This window comes from Lutra lutra, chromosome 5, assembly GCF_902655055.1.
Source record: "Lutra lutra chromosome 5, mLutLut1.2, whole genome shotgun sequence".
In the NCBI taxonomy this organism is placed as follows: Eukaryota; Metazoa; Chordata; class Mammalia; order Carnivora; family Mustelidae; genus Lutra; species Lutra lutra.
The window spans coordinates 6,001,075-6,023,196 of NC_062282.1; the positions used below are offsets into that span (position 1 = coordinate 6,001,075).

The window sequence follows — 22,122 nt, forward strand, 5'->3', positions numbered from 1 at the left end:
GGGCCTGATGAAGGCTGAGAGTAAAAGGGATGGATGTAAAGACATCCAAGCTTGTAACCAGATAGGAGAATGGCTGTGCCTCTGGAGACTCTAAAAAGGACATTATGAACACAGGGGTATGAAAGGATTTTCCTTCAAGCCCCAGTATCCTGCCTGCGCTGGTTTCCAAGCCCCCGCCAGCGCTCTCTGAGGGTGACAGCAGCAGTATGACTCTGGGCGTGGACGGGGCCGTCACTGCTGTCCTCGCAACCATCGTAACCAGATCGTGGGCATGCCAGGGGTCTGCGGTGGGACTGGACAAGACCACACCTTCCTGGGTACCTCTTCCCTGGGGAAATGCCAGTATCACTGCCAGTGGATTTAGGGAGATTGCTGTCATCGGGGTTTTCCTGTAGCCTGGCTCATTAAATTGATGGAGCTCCCTGTGGTTAGTTCCTTTAAACATCAGACTTACAAATCAACATATAAATGTAAATTTAATTTTCATTTGTTCACCTTGTGTCTTTTTGTTTTAAGTTTTTATTTAAATCCCAGTTAGTTAACATACCGTGTAATAATGGTTTCCAGAATAGAATTTAACGATTCGCCACTTACACATGACACCCAGTGCTTATCACAACAATGCCCTCCTTAATACTCATCCCCCGATAGTCTATCCCTGACCACCTCCCTCCATCAACACTCTGTGTGTTCTCTATAGTTACGAGTCTTAATTATGGTTTGCCTTTCTCTCTCCCCCGTCCCATGTTCACTGGTTTAGGTTTTATTTTTAATTCTGTGTGTGAGTGAAATCATATGGTATTTGTCTCTCTCTGATGTATTTCACTTAGTAGAAAAAACTCCAGCTCCATCCACGTCATTGCAAATGAAAAGATTTCATTTTTGATGGCTGAGTAATATTCCAGTGTGTGTGTGTGTGTGTGTGTGTGTGTGTGTGTGTACATACATTTGTATATATATCCATCTTCTTTATCCATTCATCAGTCCATAGACATTTGGACTTTTTTAATAATTTGACTATTGTAGACAATGTTGCTATAAACAGTGGGGTGCCTGTATCCCTTTGAATGAGTATTTTTGTATCCTTTGGGTAAATACCCAGTAGTGCGATTGCTGGGTCATAGGGGAGCTCTATTTTTAACTTTTTAAAGGAACTTCCTTACTGTTTTCCAGAGTGGCTGCTCCAGTTTTCATTCCCACAAACAGTGCCAGAGGCTTCCCCTTTCTCCATGTCCTCCCCAGCACCTGTTATTTCTTGTGTTCATTTTGGCTGTTCTGACCGCTTTGAGGGGCTGTCTCATCTGGTTTTGATTTGTATTTCTCTGATGATGAGTGATATTGAGTATTTCTTTCATATATCAATTAGTTATTTGTATGTCTTCTTTGGAGAAATGTCTGTTCATGTCTTCTGCCTATTTCTTGACTATATTTTTTTGTTTTGGGTGTTGAGTTTGGAAAGTTCTTTATAGAATTTGGATACTAGCCCTTTATCTGATAAGACATTTGCAAATATCTTCTCCCATTCAGGAGGTTGTCTTTGGCTTTGTCTACTGTTTCCTTTGCTGTCCAGAAGCTTTTTATCTTGATGGAGTCCCAATAGTTTTCCCTTTGAAGACGTGTCTGGCAAGAAGTTGCTGCTGCCAACGTCACAGAGTGGCTGCCTGTGTTCTCCTCCAGGACTTGGATGGATTCCTGTCTCACATTTAGGTCTTTCAGCCATTTGGAGTCTATTTTTGTGTGTGGTATAAAGAAATGGTCCAGTTTCATTCTTCTGCATGTGGCTGTCCAATTTTCCCAGCACCATTTATTGAAGAGGCTGTCTTTGTTCCATTGGACATTCTTTCCTGCTTTGTCGAAGATGAGTTGACCATAGAGTTGAGGGTCCATTTCTGGGCTCTCTATTCTGTTCCATTGATCTATGTGTCTGTTTTTGTGCCAGTACCATGCTGTCTTGATGGTTACAACTTCATAACAGAGCTTAAAGTCAAGCGTAGTGATGCCACAATGGTTTTCTTTTTATACATTCCTTTAGGTATTTGGGGGTTTTTCTGGTTCTGTGCAAACTTTAGGATTGTTTGTTCCAGTTCTGTGAAAAATGTTGATGATATTTTGATAAGGATCGCATTGAATATGTAGGTTGCTCTGGGTAGCATAGACATTTTAACAATATTTTTTCTTCCACTCCATGAGCATGGAATGTTTTTCCATTTCTCTATATCTCCCTCAATTTCTTTCATGAGTCTTCTCTAGTTTTCAAAGTGCAGGTCCTTTACCTCTTTCGTTACATTTATTCCTAGGTGTCTTATGGATTTTGGTGCAATTGTAAATGAAACCAATTCCTTAATTTCTCTTTCCTCTATCTTATTATTAGGGTATAGAAATGCAACTGACTTCTGTGAATTGATTTCATATCCTGCCACTTTGCTGAATTCTTGTATGAGTTCTAGCAATTTGGGTGTAGTCTTTTGGGTTTCCACATAAAATATGATACCATTTGTCAAAAGTGAAAGTTTGACTTTGCTGATTTGGATGCCTTTTATTTTTTTTGTTGTCTGCTTGCTGACATTAGGACTTCTAGTACTATGTTGAACGGCAGTGGTGAGAGTGGACAGCCCTGCCATGTTCTGACCTCAGGGGAAAAGCTCTCAGTTTTTCCCCATTGAGAATAATAGTGCTGTGGACTTTTTGTAGATGGCTTTGATGATATTAAGGTACGTACCCTCTCTCCCTAAGACTACTCATCAGGAAAGGATGCTGTAGTTTGCCAAATGCTTTTTGTGTATCTATTGAAATAATACAGTTTTTGTACTTTCTTTAAGTTTTTTTTTCTAATTTATTCATTTGAGAGAGATATGGAGACAGAGACAGAGAGAACACAAGCAGAGGGAGAGACAGAGGGACAGGGAGAAGCAGACTTCCCACTGAGCTGGGAGCCGACATGGGGCTGGATCCCAGGACCTGGAGATCATGACCTGAGCCGAAAGCTGACACTTAACCATCTGAGCCACCAAGGTGCCCTGTCCTTTCTCTTTTTAATATGAACTATCTCCTTGGTTGATTTGATAGAGGGGAAGTGGTAGGGGATGGGCCATAGAAATGAAGCGTATTAAGAGCTCTAAACTTCCAGTTCTAAAATATGTAAGTCACAAATTTGAAAAGTAAGCACAGGGAATACATGCAAAAATATTGTAACAGTTTTGTATAGGGACAGACGGTGAGTACACTTCTGGAGACCGTGGAGTAATGCACAGAATTGTCGAATCACTAAATTGTACTCCTAAAACTAACGTAACATCCTGAGTTTACTATATTTCAATAAATATTAAAGAATAGGGGCTTCTAGTAGAAATCTCAATGGACCCATTAAGGCGATCATACAACCGTTCCAAATACGAAGGCAGCTCTGCAGAGATGATGAAGGTTTCTCAGACGTTCTTCAATGTTAATTTTTTTAAAAAATTTCTTTAGTTATTTGAGAAAGAGAGAGAGCTCAAGCAGAGAGAGGGGTGAAGGGAGAGAGAATCTCAAGCTGAGTCCAGGGCCCAACACGGGGTCATTCTGTCCACCTGAGATCATGACCTGAGCCAAAATCAAGAGTCAGACCCTCAACCGACTGAGCCACCCAGGAGGCCTGCAAATGTTCTTAAGTGCAAAACGCATGCTGTGAACCCTTGCGGGTGGGAGGACGTTTGTCACCCTGTCAACCTAGAAGGGCAGGGTGCCTGGAAGGCCTGAGCGTGGGAGCTAAGGATGGTGGGAGGGCGCCAAGCCTCCCCTTCCCACCGTGTGTGGTGCCGGGACCCTTTCTGGGGAGTGTGACCTTCAGGGTGAAGGGCTCAGTGCTGATGGGAACCCACTGACCTGCACTGACGACACGGGACCCACTGTGGACGGAATGGTGGCGTGCTAGCGTCCCACTGCTGCCTAGTGGGCACTCTGCTCTGTGTCCACAGGCTGTTGGACGTGCTCGCACTCTCTGTCCCTGGCTCAGGCACAATCCCTGCCCCACTTGCCCCAGGACCCCCGTGTAGACAGGAGGTGCAGCTCACACAGCGATGGGTCACAGGTGAGTGGGAGCTGCTCCCTGCTCCCTTCAGTCTGCTGTGGGGCCTGTGGGCTCCGGCTGGATGGTTCTGGCCTCCCGGGCCGTAGCCAAGAACACCCTGACCCCTGAGCACTGACCGTGAGCCGGCGCGGGCAGCCCTTCCACAGCTCCATGGGGTGAGGCCCGTCCCCTGCTGCCCGGGTCCCAGCCTCCTGGGCCAGGAGCCAGCACGCTCCTCCCGGACGGGGAACATGAAGCCCCTCCTGGTTTCCCCTTCACCTGTCCTCTTGCAATTCCCAAATCCTTGCACCCAGAGTGGGGACTTGGTTCATACTCTCGCTGGCCTAAGATTTTCCTGTTGATGAAGTCCAGTTCATTGCATTTTTCCTTTGTTGCCTGTGCTTGTGGGATCTCAGAGACACCTTTGATTCCCCCCAAGCCGCAGGAACACTGGCTGGCCCATCGTTCCACCCAGCCTCATGCTGCTGGTCTAGGCAGAGGGTCTCCCATCAAGCATCAGGTCAGCATTCCCCAGAGCCTCCTGGCACTGGGGTGAAGACACTCTGTCATTTGAGTGTGACAGCGTGTCCTGGGACAGTGGCTGGAAGAGGAGCCTGAGGGATGGCAGTGCTACAGAGAGGAAATGCTCACGTGGGATCTGCCAGCCCAGCAGCCCCCTTCCTGCCCCCCGGAACTAGATGGTTTTCTCCACTCTCGGCTTAGACGGACTGGGGATTTGCCTACAGGGAGCAGACCCCTTTGTTCTCTGAAGATTTTCACGCAGGGTCCTATTTGGAGGTTTCTGGTTACAGCACCATGAAAGAGGCCCTGGAGAACCTTCTGGCCTTGGAACGGGCCAACATCATAGCCAGTTACACTCAGCTGAGGCCCAGAGAGGGACCATCCACACTAGGAGCACCCCCTGCAGGGTGGGGACTAGAGCCTGCAGGCAGAGGGGAGGCTCGGGGGCGACCAGAGCCAAGGATGGGCCCGTTCAGCCCAGACAAGGACCAGAGTCATTGGGAACAAATGAGAACCAGGGGAGGGTGTTAGGCATGAGTAGCCCGTGAGAGGCCATCGGGATCACAGTCAACAGCTGATGAGGCCCAGGCAGGGATCATAGGCAGCAGGAGCAGGGGAGGCCCAGGCGGAGATCACAGGCGTGTAGGAGCAGGTCTGGCCCAAAGGGAATCTTCGGCAGCAAGAGCACATACGTCCCAGGCGGGGATCAGAGCTGGAGTCCAGCAAACGAGACCCAGTGGGTATTGGTGGCAGTAAGGGCAGGAGAAGCCAGGCGGGGATCATGGCTGGTAGACACCAGCGAGGCTGTCAGCTGCTTCCATGGAGCCAACAGGGCCTGCCTCTCATGCTGGGGACCTTTCCGAGGGTCCTGGGATCCCTGAGGTTACAGGGCAGAGAGGAGCCATTCTGCTCCCTCCTTTCCCCCATACCCCTAGCTCCGACAGGACCCCTACCACGGACCCCCTCTGTTTCAGGCACACGCAGCAGAGTCTCCACAGGACGGCCAGGAAGATGCTGACCTCTCACTGTGCAGGCTCATGGATCACCATGGCTTTCTGCACTGAGTCCTCTGGGCCATCCTTCATCCATCCCGGGGATGGACTGCATTTACAGGAATGCCTCCCTCGGGACAGGACTCATCTCCCCAGTTCAGGGCCTCGACCCCCAAAGCCTCTGAGGTGCAGAGTCTGGGCTGGGTTGGAGCTGAGAGAGACATCCAGGAGGCAAACCCGGGAAGCAGGCAGGAATGGAGCTAGGCCTTGGGCCAGGCCCCTGGCCACTCCGAAGTGGTGGGAGGTGGGGGGCTCCATGCCTGCTTCAAGGAGGGTCACTTGTCTGCCTCCCCTGCATTCAGACTGAGTCCTCCATTCAGCAGGGGCTCCAGAGGGTGAAGGCTCTGGGACGGTGGTGTCCTTGCTATTGCACGGTGGTCCGGTCCAGGGCGAGGGGCAAGGGGTGCTCCTCATGACACCCCCCAGGCCAGGACCGACACAGCTTCCGAAGGTTGAGTTCCCCTCTGCGGGTGGAGACCCTGCTGATGCGGCGCCTAGAGGGAGACGCAGTGTGAGCCCAGACCGACTGGGGCGCCCGGTGACTAGGGATGGGAGCCGGCATACTGTGTAGAGAGCTCAGCAGCCAGCAGTGTGTGTCAAAGCTCTGGTCCCCCGAGACGCTGACCTCAAGGGCAGTGAAGACCAACTAGACAGGCCCGGACAAGAGGTCTCATGACAAGATGTCGATGTTCCTCCACCGAGGACGGCTACCTTGTACCACAGAACGGGGGTGCCCTCTGTGTCAGCCTTGTCCACAGAGTGCGGCCAGGTCACAGCTGACCTTGATGGCTGGTCCAGGGTGAGCCCTGCGGCCCCCGGGCAGTCCTGCGGCCCCTGGGCACCCCCCCAAATCCATCACCCCATGACCGCTGCAACACGCACCTCGCAGAGAAGGCCGCGATGTGAGAGGCAGGCCCGGCCCGGGGCTCCCCCGCACACAGGATCAGGAGCTTTCTCTAGGCCCTCATGGCAAATACTGCGGCTTCTGGGTCGATCTGCTGCCATCCTCGAAAGCAGCCTGTTCTCTCTGTGGACTCGGGCCCAGCTGCATCCCCAAGAGGGACTCCTTGTGCAGCCCTTACCCGCCTCACGGGGGATGGGAGCGCATTGCGGGCATCAGAAAACCAGCGCGCCCAGGAGGGTCAGGCCGCGGGCTTGGAGGAAGAGGCTGGTCGGCGGAGGGAAGACAGGCAAGAGAGGACTCATGGGTAAACTGGAGTTTATTTCAATCAGAAACTCGAACTCTGCAGAGGACACCATTCAGAGAGCACAGAGGAGAGCTGCGGGGCTCGGGGAGGGGGGACGACATATTTCCGTTCCTGCACCAAAGACAGGGCCCTTGCAGATGGAGGACATGCAGCTCAGGGACCGAGCACCCGGCGCCGTGCACAGCAGACACAGCTCTGAGCAGACACTTGAGCAAAGAAGACGCGCGCACGGGGCTGGGCAGGCATTCCGTGTGGGGGGACAGCACGAGGCACCAGCGCCCCATGCCAGGACCGCGCCACGGACGCGCTCAACACTGCGCACACACCTTGGCTGCCTTGGGCTCAGGGAAGGAAGCCAGATGGAGTCTGGTCGCGTCGTCCGCAGGATCTGGGACAAGCCAGACCACAGGGAAGAGGGACCTCAGAGGCTGCGGGGAGTGGTGCGGGGGTGGGGGGAAGCGCCTGGCCACCAAGGGGACATTCACGGTGGGGCCAGAATGCAGAGCTGGGACTCCAGCTCCCATTGTCCCAGAGACGAGACGCAAGGACTGGGCTCTGGACTGTAGGACTGAGGCCAGGATGGGGTGCAGACCTCAGCGCCCCCTGTCCCTGAGCTCTGGAGCTGCTAGGTGCTCTAGTGGGGATCACTGTTGCCTTAAAACTCAGGTCTGGATCCTAAAGAGAGCGAACTAGGAATCAGAACCTGGGCGGGCAGGGCTGTTCCCATGACCCTGACCTCTACCACGTTGAGGTGGTCTCATTCCATGGGAACGTTCTACCTCTTGCAGGAGGTGGGCGACTGAAAGGACAGGAGTCAGATAGTGGGGGTCCTACTCATGTTCCTGTCCGAGGAAGATCCTTTCTGGGAGCTAACTCAGAGGGTGTCACTGGAGAGACACGCTGTGCAGGGTAGGGGGTCGGCAGGGCTCCTGGTCAGGACTGGGAGCTCAGGACACCCTCCCTGCAGGGCGACTCCAGCAGCGGGGCAGGCCAGAAACTCCACCAGGCCGCCTCCCCACCAGCAAAGGACATTGCCTCCCCAGGGAGCTTTCGGGGCTCTGTAGCCACGGTCACTGGCCCCACCATTGGCAGACCATTCTCGGATTCCCACGGGTCCTTCAGGCCCCTATCTGGCTGCCGGCTTGCCCCCCAGACCCGCCCGCCAGCCCATGGCCGGCCAAAGCCAGGTAGCAGCATCTCCCACTCCCATGGGTCCCCAGGCTAAATCCCAAGGCCAGGAGTTGGCCCTGCACATCCCCATCACCCTCCCTGTGGGCCACATGCCCTGACCCCGGGTGCTAGGGACTCCCTTGCCCCTGTAGCAACCACTGCAGTAAAGAGTTGTTGGGTGAGACAGGCCTGGTCCTCACCCACCCAGCTGGGTCTCTGTGAGGAGGAGGGTCCTCTGCCCCAGCGGCTGCCCCCAGCCCCATCCATGCCTGGAGAGCAGTCCTGCTGTCTGGGAAGAGCGGGACCAGCTGGGATTTGGGAGGGCTGTGGGCACACCCTGGAGTCAGGGCATGGAAGAGGAGGCATTGCCAGGACTTGCTCCCCACCTGGTGGGGGACAAGGCCCTGATTGGCGGGGGTGGGGGGGGTGGCGCCTGAGACCTTCTCAGGCTTCTTCATTCCAGGGTTTCCAAAACTGGCACGATTCCAGGCCCATCATGAATTCACGGCAAAAGAACTAAAACACCTCAAGAAACACCTCACGAGTAGAAGCTCCCCAGAGGCTCCATCCCCACAGCTCGGGGCAGGCGTGGGGGGCCCACAGAACCCTGTGCATGCTGCCCAGAGCCTGGTGTCCTGTTCCTTCTCCTGCTGGGCCCAGGGGAGTATGTCCACCTAACTCTCGGGCCCGGGCCCAGGGAGGTTTGCGGCCGCTGGGCGAGTCCCGAGAACCTTCTGTCCTTCCACCAGGACGAGGAAGAGATGATGGGGCTTTACACCCCCAAATGGTTTCTGCAGTGCTTCATCAGCCGGGCAAGGCCCCCAGGCAGACCCAGTCCCTACCTGCTCCCTGGCCCTGGCCCCCAGGGAGGCCTGAGCTCAGCCTCACCCCCCAGACCAGCTGGGCCCGAACCAGCAGCCCTAAGGTGGAGGTTCATGGCCCAGAACAACCCTGGAGAACCCAAGAAGCCCTCCGAGGAGGTTCTGGGGGACCAGCTGTGTCCTTTTTAGCTCCCCAGGGAAGGCCAGGTCAGCCTTCGGAGCGGACATCCTGGAGCCTCTCGGGGCATGTGGCCACTGAGGGTGGGGCAGAGTCTGTGGCCTCCCAGGTTTGCAGGTCCTGCTGGCCAGGCCCTTACCACCTGGAGTCGTCTGGAGCCCCATCTTCCCTGGGAGGAGGGCACCCACAGGAGGGGTTGCGGGGCCTTGTCCGATGGAGGCAGGGGTGGCAGGGGCTCCCCATGGGTCCCGCTCTCCCAGATCCCCTTCTCTCTCACCTTGAAGCTCTGGGATGTCCATATGCTAGACGGGGAGTGCAAGCTCACAACCATGGCACACACCATCCTCAAGGTGCACCACAGTAAGTGAGCCCTCGGGAGCCCAGGCGTTCGTGAGGGTGGGGTAGGGGCGTTGGGCCACTGTGCTGAGGACCTTTCAGGCCTTGGTGGAGGGACGGAGGCCAGGCAGGTGGCTTGGGCAGGACTCCCTGCAGAGGAGCAGCAGGCATGAGGCCTCCCCCTGCCCTGGCTCTGCCTGCTGCGATCCTGGGCACAGCTGGACCTCAGCAGCTGCCCCTGGGAGGCACCCTGGGGTGGCAGGGTGGGGCCCCGCTGGCTCGGACTCACACACATTGCCCAGAACCCCTCCTGAAGCTGCCTCTGAAAGGTCTTCGGGACTTCCTGCAGGACACGTTAGCCCAGCCCCCGGCCCTGGAGGATGAAGTGCCAGGACACCGTCAGGCCTCCGTGGCTTAGCTCTGAAGGATGAAGTGTGACCTGCCCCCACCCCCAGATAGGCTCAGGGCCCCCACCCCTCCAGATTCACCCTCCTGGGCAGCACACAGTGGACAAAGCCCCAGAGCCTTCCTCCTCATCTCTGTCCCTCTGTACTCCTGGCTCCAACCTCGGGGACCCCAGGCCAGGGCAGGACATCTGCCAGCTCCCTGCAGGGGTTGGGCATCAGCAGCCTGGAGGGTGGTTGTCGGGGCAGGCCAGGGTGGACGCACAGGGAGCCATGAGTATACCCTGGAGGCCCAGCCCGCTGGGGACAAACAGCCTGCTGGAGATGCTAACCCAGCCTGCCTCTTTGCAGCGGGCCCTGAAGAGTTCCCAATGCCCCTGGGCCTAAAGCAATGTCCCCAATGCCCAGGCCTCTTTTCGCTTCTCGCGGTGTTGAGATGGTCCCCAGAGTGCAGGGGTGGCACCCCCAGGCCCAGCACACACTCTGAGCAGCCAGGAGCCCCCCACCCCCAGCCAGGCACTCTCAAGGCTAAGGAGCCACTGCAGGTAGGAAAGTCCACGGAGTCCGAGGCTGCCCACCTGTGGCCAGGAGCCCCAGGCGTCAGGTTCTGGCCCAGCTGCCCTCAGCCCAGGACCCCTCACTGGCCCACATGCTCCCACAGTGATGGAATTCCCTCCCCAACCTCCCAGCGCACCAGGAGAATGCAGGAAGGGGACTCCCGGACATGGGCTTGAAGCCGAAACACTGGGTCCTTTTCCCTTCAGCCCCTGCCTGGGCCACCCTAGTGGTCACACCACAGACCAGACCCCAGAATGCCCCTGGGAATCCTGGGACAGGGTCTCCCCAGCCCACTACAGATGAAGCTGTAGGGCCCAGGACACTCTTCCTGCCCTGTGGCCTCTGCAGCTCATGACCCTCTCTGGGGAGTGACTGGCACAGCTGAGACACATCCGGGCCAGCGCTGAGCCACCAACCCCAAGGCCCCATACCTGCCCAGGACCCTTGGATTCCACCTATACAGGGAAACTAGAAGCTTTCTGGCCTCTGGAGTAGAGCACGATGCTGAGCGTGGGGGCCCTGAGGCTCTGGGCAGCCAACACCATGCCCTGCCTTGTCACACTGGCCTTCCTAGAGGACAGCACCCAGGTCTTGGGGGGTGGTCAGAGACGACACGAGTTCCCCCTAGGACCAGAAGGAAGACTGATTGGACATAGGCCCCATGGCCCTGGTCAGTCCTGGGGTCTGTCCCAAATCTGTTTAAGTTCTCTCAGAGCTCTATGTGGCCAGCTGGGACCTGGGCACGCCCCATGGATCCACATCTCCGACCTAGAGCAGCACTGGGGACCACATCTCACCCCGGCTAGGGCAGAGCAGGGGCAGGCAGGTGGGCCCCGCCCACCCACAGTGGGAGACAGGTACCACCAGAGGCCAGGTCGCCAGCAGTCTCATGGCAGCCATGGGGCAGAGGCCGAGGTCATGCAGATATGCTGGGACCCTGCCCCGGAACCCCAACATTTCCCTCCAACTCGGATCTGCCGTCCTCAGCACCTGCCTCTCAGGGACACCACATGGAGTCAGCACACCTCCAAGGTGGGGCACACTAGCTCCCATGCCCCCTTGGGGTTTCAGCATTCTCCTGAAGGAGAGGCGGGTCTCCATCCCCAGGGGAAGGCTCCCATCCTTGGTTCTGAGACCCCGCTGACTGGTGAGAGTTCGATAAAGTGTTGTCGTGTGAGAATGCGAAGCTGGCCTGTTCCCGCAGCGCCATAGCTCTGCGCCAGAAGCACCAGACAGACACCCAGAGAGAAGAGGGTGGCTCTGCCCAGGCCGCCTCACCAGCCCCTGCAGGCATCCCTGAGAGGGGCTTCCAGGCAGACAGACACAGAGCTGAGGGTCCCAGGTGCCTTCCCATCTCGGCCAGACGCCGAGATCAAGACCATCCAATAACTGACTGGGACTCAGCCCGTGGCCAAAGGGCCAGGACAGGGCTGGGAGGAGAGTGACAGCTGGGGTGCTGGGGCCTCAGGTCACCACATCGGTGCAAAGCATCCCGGGAGGTCTACTGTCACTCTGTCCAGGGAGTCTGGGGTGGCCGGGGTCCAGCGGCGCTTCCTTCTTCCTTCCCCTGCTCCTTCCTCTGTCCCCACCTGCTTCTGGCATCCAGCACCTCCCTGCCCCTGCCTGTGCTTCTGGGGCATAAGAGGGCCTGCGGGGACTCCAGGGTGGCCTGAAAGGGACATCAGGAGGGTGGGGACTTGCAGCTCATGCAGCCTGGGCCACTGTCCTTGGGTGAGCTCTGCTTTCCCACCTTGTGCTCCTGGCTCTCTCGCACCAGCATCTAGAAGGCGTCCTCATGCCCTAGGAAGAAGGGGCCTCCTCAGAGTGGGAATTGGCCTAGTGGCCTAGCAGGGGGAAAGGGGACTGAGGGACCCATCCCTTCCCCACCTTCTCTCTACCCCGACGCCCACACACAGAGAATGGGTTCGGCTCATCCACAGCCCCACGGCTATCCCTGTCAGGCAACTCGCTCCTCAGGACCTCCCCCACGGGGCTGGTCCTTGGTCTGGCTCCCAGCTTGAAAATCCCCTGTCCCAGTCCTATCTGACCTACCAACCTTGTCCGCAGCAACGCATGAAGGGGACAGGGCCAACAAGGACCACCCTGGCAGCAGGGGCTTCTGACTCTCCCTGGAGCTGTGTCAGCCCAGACCCTGGACCCAGCCTCCCTCTTTTGGCCCTGCCATCCAGGGACACTTACAGCACTAGGGACTGCTGGGTCCCAGGGGTCCCAGGGTGTCCCAGAGAGTTCTGGAGCTGGAGCCAGAGCCTTCCCTGGAATCCTTCACTCCCTGCAATCCCATCTGCTCCCTGCAAGGAAGAAGGTGGGAACTGGTTGTCATGCTGCAGGCACGGGCGTATCCAGGACCTTGACAGAAAAACATGAGGAGAAACAGGGATAGGGAGACCCCGAGGGCCAGCCAGCAGCTCACCTGTAATGGATGTCCTTGAAGGACTTGGTGTTGTTGATGGTAAACACACACAGGAGGTCTTCTCCAGTGTGCATGTACTGGTCTCCCGTGGGGCTGTACCCCTCCTGGCCCACGCATCCAGAATGTCCAGCAGGCTCGTCTCACCATCCAAAACCACTTGCTTCTGATAGGAGTCCTGCCGGAGGACAGGACTTCAGGACCCCACTCCCACCCTCCTCTCCTAGGATGGGGAGAAGTGCCCCTCCCCTGTACCTCTCCTGCTCCATCCCCAGGTCCCACAAGGAGGCGACAGCCTCCTACAGAGCACAGAGAAGACAAACCCACATCAGGATTCACGGCCAGGGGCAGCAGCACCACTCCCCTCCATGGCGGGGTCACACTCGTCCACAGAGTTGGTCCGGATGAGCTGGATGCTCAGGGCATCTCCCCCACACCTCCAGCGCCCACCTTCCTCCGCATAGATCCTGAAGTCCATTCTTGTCTCACATCACTGGGATGCTGGAGAAGGTTCTGGTCAGCCTCCTGGCTGTTGTCCTCAGAATCAGCAGGCCTGTCTCCCGGACTGAGCCTTCCGGGCCTTACCCTCGCGGTTCCTCCCGGTCTCAGTAGCGGTTTAACAGGTGTGTGTATTTTACCTTCACCCAGGGCTCACTCTGGTTCTCAGTGGGGCGTGGGCTTGAGCGTCTGTTCACCATCTCAGGAGATGGGACCGCCTTCCTCTTTTTGAGATACAGAATGCAACCTGTGCTTGGGATTGTACTCCAAGCCCTCGGGAGGCCCAGAGAGACACATTTCTGAGAAAGAGCTGTGACTCCTGTTATCTGTGCCTTTGGAAGTAACTAACTTAGGGTTAGCCACTCACAATGGCCACCAGGTACCCAGACTGGAGCGAGCCCTTTCCCCACCCTCTTGGGAAGAAGACCAGAAAGGGGAATAAGTTTTCTGTTCAGGACTCAAGGATTTCCTGGAGGCATTCATGGCCCTCATGTGTAAAAAACATTACACTGATTTACAGTTCCTGGACCAGGCATCACAGGTCTGCTGTGACCTGGTCTCACTTTCAGGACCAAGAATGTCACAGGGGCCATCCAGTTTTGTAGGTACAAGGCACCCCCCTCATGAGACAGGTCTCTGGCTGTCCCTGGAAAGACCCGGTCCACGGACGCCCAGTGGCTCCTCTGTGATTACTTCGGTGGCCCTCCAGGTCAGCCCCCATCCCGGTCCCAGGTTTGAAAGCGCCTGGTCAGCTACAGACAGACCAGGTCTCCACACAGACCAGCTACAGACCTGGTCTCCACACAGACACAGCTCTGCCTCCCGCCCCTATTCACCTGCACGTACCCTGTCTGGGCTCACCCCGCATTCCCGTCCCTCTCACTAGTCCCCATATCATCTGGGTCTTCACTCACACCAGGAGAATCAACACCAAACCCGGGATTCCGGGAAGGACAGACTGTCCAGAGAACCCTAAGGGGGCCGGGGAGGCAGGAACACGGCCGCACACCAAGAGCCGCACTGAATCCTTACAGGCTGCAGCTTGTGTGGGGGGCACGCACCCACCGGGGGTCCCCGTTTTCTAAGATGCGTGCGGAGATTTCGACAGATAAAATAGACCTGAGGTCTGGGGTTTGCTGGGACACACTTGCTGCTGGGGACGCGTGTGGTGAGCACAGGACCCGGGGCTACGCCTGGCTGACTGCACTTGGGGGTTCGTCATAATATTTATCTTTACAAACAGAGGAAATTGTCTAAAATAAAATGCAACAACATTCAGAACTATAGAAAAACACCAAGAGGGGCTGTCCCTTTGACCCATGTGACCCTCATTTGGTCCATGTGTGTCCTTGTCCCGCCGAGTCTGTGCTGCCTGATCCCCAGCTCCCCTTAGTGTCCCCGAACCACAGCCCCACCCTCTGTCCCCTGCTCTTCATGTACCAGCTCCATGACACCTTTTGGAGTTCAGCTCACATAGGGACCCCAGGAGGCTCTCGACTCAGACCCTCAGGGTGCGGGGAGGGGGCACCTGGGTCGTCCACAGCACTTCTACCATGTGGCAGTATTTTGTTTGCTGCCGACATCCCCTCCTCTCCTCAGAGACCCCACGTTCCCCACCTAGAAGCCCAGGGAAGTCCCCAGAGTGTCGCCCGTAGACCCCAGCGCCCTGCTTGCCCAGCGGCCTCACCTGACGCCGTAGCAATCCCAGAGCACGATGCGGTTGAGAAGGTCTGGTTCCAGTGCATACTGATCTGCTTGATGTCCCTGGAGAAGAGCGGGGTCTGCCCAGTCATTGCCTGTGGGCAGAACGGGGGAGGTGGAGCCAGCAACTGGAAACGGAATCCTAACTGCCACCAACTGCCCTTCTAAGCAGGAAGTGCCGTTAGCTGCCACATGAGTGTGTCGCGCAGAAACCTCCTTCTGACCCCTGCCTCTGAAGCCGGGACTGGGCCCATGTGCCCCATGTGCCCGTGCTGTCTGCGTCAGAGACGGTGCTCTGCAGCCCTGGGTGGGGAGGGGACTCCGGATGGTTAGACCAAGGCCCTCACCTCCCCCTGCACCAGGGCCTGTCCTGCAGGACCGAGTTCCAGCTGGGCCCTGAGCTTGACTGCATTTTGACACTAGAAGCAAAGGCAACGGAAGCAAAACTAAACTAGTGTGACTACCCCAAATGAGAGAGTGTCTGCTCAGCCACTGATGCCATCAACCAAATGAAAAGGAAACCTACTGAATGGGAGCAAATATTTGCAAATCACTCGTGATAAGGTTAATATTCATAAACATATGAATATTAACACATGAACTCATGTAACACTATAGCAAAAATAAAAACATTAAAAATAGGCAGAAGGTCCCAACAGACTTTCTCGCAACAAGCCCTACAGATGGCCAACAGGTACATGAAAAGATGTTCAACGTCACCGATGTCGGGGAACGCAGATCTAAGCCACGGGGAGTTACCGCCTCATCCCCGTCGGAAGGGCTGGCATCAGACAAGAAATACGAAGTGTGGGCAAGGATGTGGAGAAAAAGGATCCCTGGGGCACAGTTTTTGGGAATGAAAGTTGGTGCAGCCCCTGTGGAGAAGAGCAGGGAGATTCCTTGAAAAATTAAAAATTAGAACAACCACAACAACAAAACCCCCACCAAACAGAATTACCATGTCAATCAGCAACTGTGCTTTGGGGAGTTTATCTGAGAAAAGCGAAAAGATAAATTTGAAAAGACGTCCTTCTTCCACGCTCACTCCACAGGGGAACGACCTCGTGTCTGGCATTGGAGGAACAGATAGGACGAGGTGTGGACACACCCTGGAATATTCCTCAGCCACGAGCATGAGTGAAATCCCGCTGTTTGCGGCGACGTGCCTGGGCCTCGAGGGCATTGCACGACATGAAATCAGTCAGACCCAGAAAGACAAACCCATACGGTTTCCGCGGTTCACGTGCTCTACCGCACACGTGCGCGAGCGCCCACAGGCATACGGGGCACCCCGTGGTCCTCGGATGCCGGGCAGTCTGACTTCCCGGGTGCCGCCCCAGGGAAACTGAACCTCACAGGGAAAATTCACCTGCAAGAAGGTTTCGGGGGGTGGGGGTGGGGGCGCGGGGATGATGGCAGCAAACCGCATCCAGCTGCGCGGTAAACACGCTCAGGACCACCCAGGTGCCCCCTCCCAGCACCCCCAGGTCTGCAACACGTGGACGGAATGAGGGCTGCACGGATCACAGGGACAGCACTCTTGGTGTTTTCCTATAGTTCTGAGTGTTGCTGCGTTTTAGACCATTTCCTCTGTTTGTACAGATAAATAGATGAGTGAACTCCCTAATGCTGGTCCGGTCCGGCCCCGGGTCCTGTGCTCACCACACGCGTCCCCAGCAGCAAGTGTGTCCCAGCAAACCCCAGACCTCGGGTCTATTTCATCTGTCGAAATCTCCGCACGCATCTTAGAAAACGGGGACCCCCGGTGGGCGCGTGCCCCCCACACCAGCTGCAGCCTGCAAGGATTCAGTGCGGCTCTTGGTGTGCGGCCGTGTTCCTGCCTCCCCGGCCTCCTTAGGGCTCTCTGGACGGCCTGTTCTCATCAGAAGCCCAGGTTTGGTGTTGATTCCCCTGGTGCGGGTGGGGCCCCTGACGACACAGGGTGCTAGCAGGAGGGACGGGAATGCAGTGCGCGCCCAGGCAGGGCGGGTGCAGGCTGATCGCTGCAGGAGAGGCAGCTCGGTGTGTGAGAGCTGGGTGGCTGGCCGTGCGCTTCAGAGCCCGGGGGCCCGGGGAGGCTCACCTGGAGGAGCCGCCAGAGAGCCGTGGACTGGGCCTCCCCACGGGGCTGTCCCAGACCTGACTCGGGAAGACACTGATGTTCCTCCACCCAGGGGGATGCCTAGTACCTCCAAACCTAGGGGCCGTTATGACGGCCTTGGCCCTCAGACTGTGGCCGGGTCACGGCTGACCTGTGATGGCTGGTCCAGGGTGAGCCAGCCTCCAGCAGCCCTGTGGCCCGGGCACCCCCCGCCACATCCATCACCCCATGACCGCTGCACTACGCACCTCGCAGAGAGGGTCAGGCCACGGGCTTGGAGGAAGAGGCTGGTCGGCGGAGGGAAGACAGGCAAGAGAGGACTCCTGGGTAAACTGGAGTTTATTTCAGTTAGAAACTCGTGGGGCGGTGGGGGGACATATTTCCGTTCGTGCACCAAAGGCAGACGGAGGACACGCGGCTCAGGGACCGAGCGCCTGACACCATGCACAGGGGACACAAGCTCTGAGCAGACACTTGAGCAGAGAGGTTGCGCGCACGGGGCTGGGCACACATCCCGTGGTGGGGACAGCGCGAGGCACCAGCGCCCCATGCCAGGCCCGCGCCACGGATGCACTCGATGCTGAGCACACACCTTGGCCGCCTTGGGCTCAGGGAAGGAAGCCAGATGGCGTCTGGTCGCGTCGTCCGCGGGATCTGGGACAAGCCAGACCACAGGGAAGAGGGACCTTAGGGGCTTCAGGGAGTGGTGCGGGGGGGAGCGCCTGGCCACCAAGGGGACTTCCACAGTGGGGCTGCTGGTCCAGGGCCAGAGGGCCCAGCTGGTGGCTCAGGGAAAACCCAGGAGCTGCCCAGCCCACGGCGGAGCTGTCATGGAGGCCGACGGAAAACACCAGAATGAAAATCAACTCTGTCACACTGGATGTCTGAGGTAGCTGCCTGTCATTGTGTGGAGACCGGGCCCTAAAGACGTCAGCCATAGAGGTGCCCTGAAGACCCCAGGCTCCCTGTGGCTGGATTCCGCAGTGCACAGAATGAGCGACGGAACCAGGTGAGGGAGGGCGCAGTTATGGGAGGGAGACGTCAGGCTTCGTGATAGAACATGGAAAAGTAGGACGTAACCTTTGTTTGGAGCCTGATTCAAACAAGCCAACAGTTAAAAATTATTTTTGAGACAGCCAAGGTAATTTAGAATATAGACCAGGTATTAAGTAGAAAATAATTACTAGTTTTGTTAGTTGTAATGATGTACACTAGTTAGATTATTAAAAAAAGTGTGGCTGGTGATTGGTGGATGGTGTTCGTGGTGGTGGATGCATGCTTAAGTATTTAGGGTAAAAGTATGTGATGGTTTGGATTTCTCTACAAACTTTCCAATAAGAAAAAAGGAAAAGAAATAAAGGGAATGAACAGATGAAACAGTGATTGGAAAATTGTTCTAATTTTTCTTGCTGAATAAAAGGACTCCCATGAATTCATTATGCTGTTCTGTCTCTAAACTTTCTGTCTGCAAAATTTTCCATAATCAAAGTAAAAAACAGAACGATTAAGAGATATTGTTTCTTGCAGTCATCAGAACCCAAAATATCATGGAGTGTGCACTCGATGCCAGGGACTCTGGGACGGGGTGGGGAGACACATGCTCGTCTTCTGAGACGGGATTGTGTGTGTATTAAGGTAAAATGTCCTAGGAAGGAGTCCGACAGCCAAAGAGCACCCACGTGAAGTCAGGCCGACTGACTTTTGAGCAAGGGAGACAGCACCTCAGGAGAACCAAATGGAGGGATAGCCGGGGTGATCAGAGGACATGGAAAATGATGGGTTGGGGCAAAATTGAACGAAGCTGGGATAGAGATACTCTCTGCAGAGCAGATCTGCATGTAAAAGTGCTTAACATTGGGCCCACTGGGGAAGCTGACTCAGAGTCCCCAAAAGTAAGATTAATGTGGGATGTTGTGTCCAAGACACCCCCCCCACACTGAAGCTCTGCATGTAGTTGGAAATGGAGGCTACTTCTTTGTGTCAGAGCCCCCCTACCCCGTGGCTCCGATCTTGCAGGCAATAGAGGGATGTTCCATTCTTAATGACATGGCTTCAGACGGTGGAGATTTTACGGGGGGGGGGGGACCTCTCAGCACAGTGTCCTTGATGTTAACAAGAACCGTGGCCCAAGTTCACGGTGGTATCCTCAGGATTTACCAGTCGGCCCCGTTCCTCCTCAAGAGCATTCCCCACATGCACCCCTGCCCCTAGTAACAGTGAACTTGAACTGAGAGCGCAGCATAACACATGCACCAGTAACAAGAGCCACAAGCCTTTCCCAGCATTTACCACTTTCCCGGGACTGGCCAAACACGTGACAAGGTGGGTCCCATTTCCACTATCATGCGTGAAGCCTTTAGACTCTGAGTTGTCTGCGCATGTTCCCGTTTGGGGAAATCTCAGCTTTTGGAGGCTAATTCCCCGAGCTCAACACCACCACCAAGCCCAGATGCTCTCACTGCCCTCCAACACGAGGTCTTCGGTGGGCACAGCACTTTTAGAGGGAAGGGAGGCCTTCTGCCCTCCCAGAATCTCATCAAGCACGCTGAGTTCTCCTCCTTCCTATTTCTCCTTCTGCCTAACAGGTATTTACAAGTCTCCATACACACCTGGCCATGCAAGGATGGGCAGATAGGGTCCTGGTCTCTGAGGAACTCCGCCCTCCAGTGGGCATCCCCTAGCCGGAGTCGTTTACCCTCCTTGTCTGGGTAGGACTTGTTCAGGCAAAGCGCATTCCTTCCTTAGAGGCAGGTAAAGAAAGCTGCCTGCTTTATGCTGGCGTTATGGTCACCGCGTGCTCCCAGGGCTCCTACTCCCTGCCCCAACTTCACCCGCCTGCAGAGGATCTACGGCCCCAAAACTTCCCTTCTCAATGGCGGCAACCCAGGGAGGGTCTGGAGCTTTGCTGCCCCCTAGAGGTAGACCTAAAGAATATCACCTGGTGCTTCTAGGGTTATGCTTGCGTGCAGAACAATTTTTCATTTTTTAAAATTTGGTTTGCTTTTATTTTTGAAAAGCTACAGCAAGATATTGAAAGATGTCATCGCTGTATGGTAGCAAGAGCTATGGGACTGGACATGTCATTCCAACAATACCACGCTTGTATGGGCAAACATTTCAGCTCAAGAGCCCTGAGGATGAAGTTGATGAGAACTTTATCATTTTACGGAGTTCGTCAAATTCACTTGCAGTTGGTGAAACCAGACACCTTGTGTCTATTCACTAACCTAAATGATCTTTAGGACATGCATGGACATTTTCAGGATTAAAATTGACTTTAAAACAAGGGTCAGTCTGTCTTGGCCTCCTTAGGTGAGACTGCCCTGTCTTCGTGCGGGGGCTTTGCGGCCAGGCCAGGCCTGAAACGCTCTGCATTGCCCAGACTCACCTGCTTTCCATCTAAACTTGGCTCACCAGGCTCTCTGGGAAGCCTTCCCTCCCTGGGCAGGCCTGATTGTTCTCCATTCCGAGTCTCGCACACCCTTCAGGGGCCAGCTGCTTTGTCCCTGTTACTACTGGCGCACTGACTCGCCTCACTCGACCCCTCACCCCTCAATCCTGGGCCCTTTTCTGCTGCAGCATTTGGGGGGCCCAGCCTTGTCTGAGCACCTTAATAAAGACCTGGTGATAGAGCGAGGGGTAGGGGAGAGCCGAGGAGGCGAGCACACCAGGGGATGGGCCTTTCTGATTCCCATTAGAGCAACGAGGAAGAAAAGGCCCTGGTGGGGGAGGATTTAAAGCGATAGGAAAGGGGGAGGAAGGACATTTTGGGCCATACTTTCTCCTCACATGTAGAGCAGACCATTGGCTCTCTGTGACCGTTGGGTCTCGTCCCCCTCTTTTCACACCACGTCTCAGGCTGGTCCATGCCGGGGATAAGGGAGTCATGGGGACAGGTGGGCGGTACAGTGAGGTTGGCCTGAAGGCCAGAAAGGGGGCAGCGAGGTCGTGTCGGCACAGGACATGGCCGCCTCCAGGGACCGCTCCCTGTCCCACCTCCCTCTGCCTGCTGTCCTTCCTTCTCGGCAGTCGGAGGCAGGCCATTCTCTAGCTCACAGACTGGGGCCTTACTCGGCTCTGGTTCTTACTCTTCCAAGTGTTTAATGTATTTTGACTAATTCTCATCTCAACCTGTTGAACTGTGCCCCCCTCCAAGCTAATCCCTAGTACCGGTGACTATGCCCTTAGTTGGACATAGGGTCTCTGCAGATCAGGTTAAGATGAGGTCATTAGGGTGGGTTCTGATCCCATATGGCTTGAGTCCTTGTAAAAACAGCAGAGTTTGGGCCAGAAAAACATACACAGGGAGAGCAGCCGTGTGACCAGAGACTGGAGAGACACAGCCACATGCCAAGAGTGCTGGGGCTGCTGGAAGCTGGAAGCAGCAAGGACACATCCTCCCCTAGAGTCTGCGGAGGGAGCCTCGTCCTGCTGTCACCGACGGCCGCCTTCTAGCCCCCAGAGCCATAAGAAAATAAGTTTCTGCCGTTTCAAGCTGCCCCGTTCGTGGTACTTTGTTGTGGCCGCCCCGAAAGCTATTCACAGCCCTGTTACGATTTGTGATCTCCCCCGTGGCCACGGAGGCCCAAGGCCATCTGTTAGCAGGTGAGGAAGCTGGAGCCCAGGCTGGAGTCTCAGCCACTGCGCTCTACTGAGCCTCAAGACTAGACTGGAACCGTCTTTCATGTCTCGTGATGGATGAAACGGGCAGGACGCTCAAGCTCGCAGAGCTGGTGCACGAACCTGCGAAGTGGGAACAAAACCCAGATCCGAAGGCCGGGGACTCGCGGGGACTCGCAGGAGCTCGGCTGCGGAGCTCAGCGGGGGCTCGGCGTGGGCAGAGCGCGCGGAGGAGCGGGGCTCCCTGATGGGGCACGGACTCGCTGGTGGAAGAGCCCGAGCGCCCCACTCCAGAGCTCAACCCACTCCACCAGCCGGCATCCTCGTCCTCTTCTTCCCCGAAACTTTAACCTGACCTCAAAGGGGCGAGGACGCATCTGGCCGGGGGGACAGTCTGATTTATTCCTGATTCAAAACTCAGAAGCTTCTCTCTCTCAACCAAAAGCCCCACCCCAAGCCCCACCTAAAGAAATTAACTTT

The 22,122-nt window shown here is 56.0% G+C and overlaps 1 protein-coding gene and 1 pseudogene across 1 annotated transcript; one reads left to right on the plus strand and one right to left on the minus strand.

Annotated features, from left to right (window-relative positions):
* The first annotated feature begins 6,291 nt into the window (after nucleotides 1–6,291).
* Nucleotides 6,292–10,097, plus strand: LOC125100238 (uncharacterized; annotated as a pseudogene).
* A 1,796-nt stretch (nucleotides 10,098–11,893) lies between these two features.
* Nucleotides 11,894–15,038, minus strand: LOC125099873 (GTPase HRas-like). Its single transcript, XM_047729462.1, has 4 exons — nucleotides 14,908–15,038; nucleotides 12,726–12,900; nucleotides 12,494–12,661; nucleotides 11,894–12,094 (listed from the first exon to the last, which is right to left on the minus strand). Exons 2-4 carry the CDS (start codon nucleotides 12,797–12,799, stop codon nucleotides 12,088–12,090), a joined length of 249 nt encoding a protein of 82 aa, XP_047585418.1. The 5' UTR covers nucleotides 12,800–12,900; nucleotides 14,908–15,038; the 3' UTR covers nucleotides 11,894–12,087.
* Nucleotides 15,039–22,122: the final 7,084 nt, after the last annotated feature.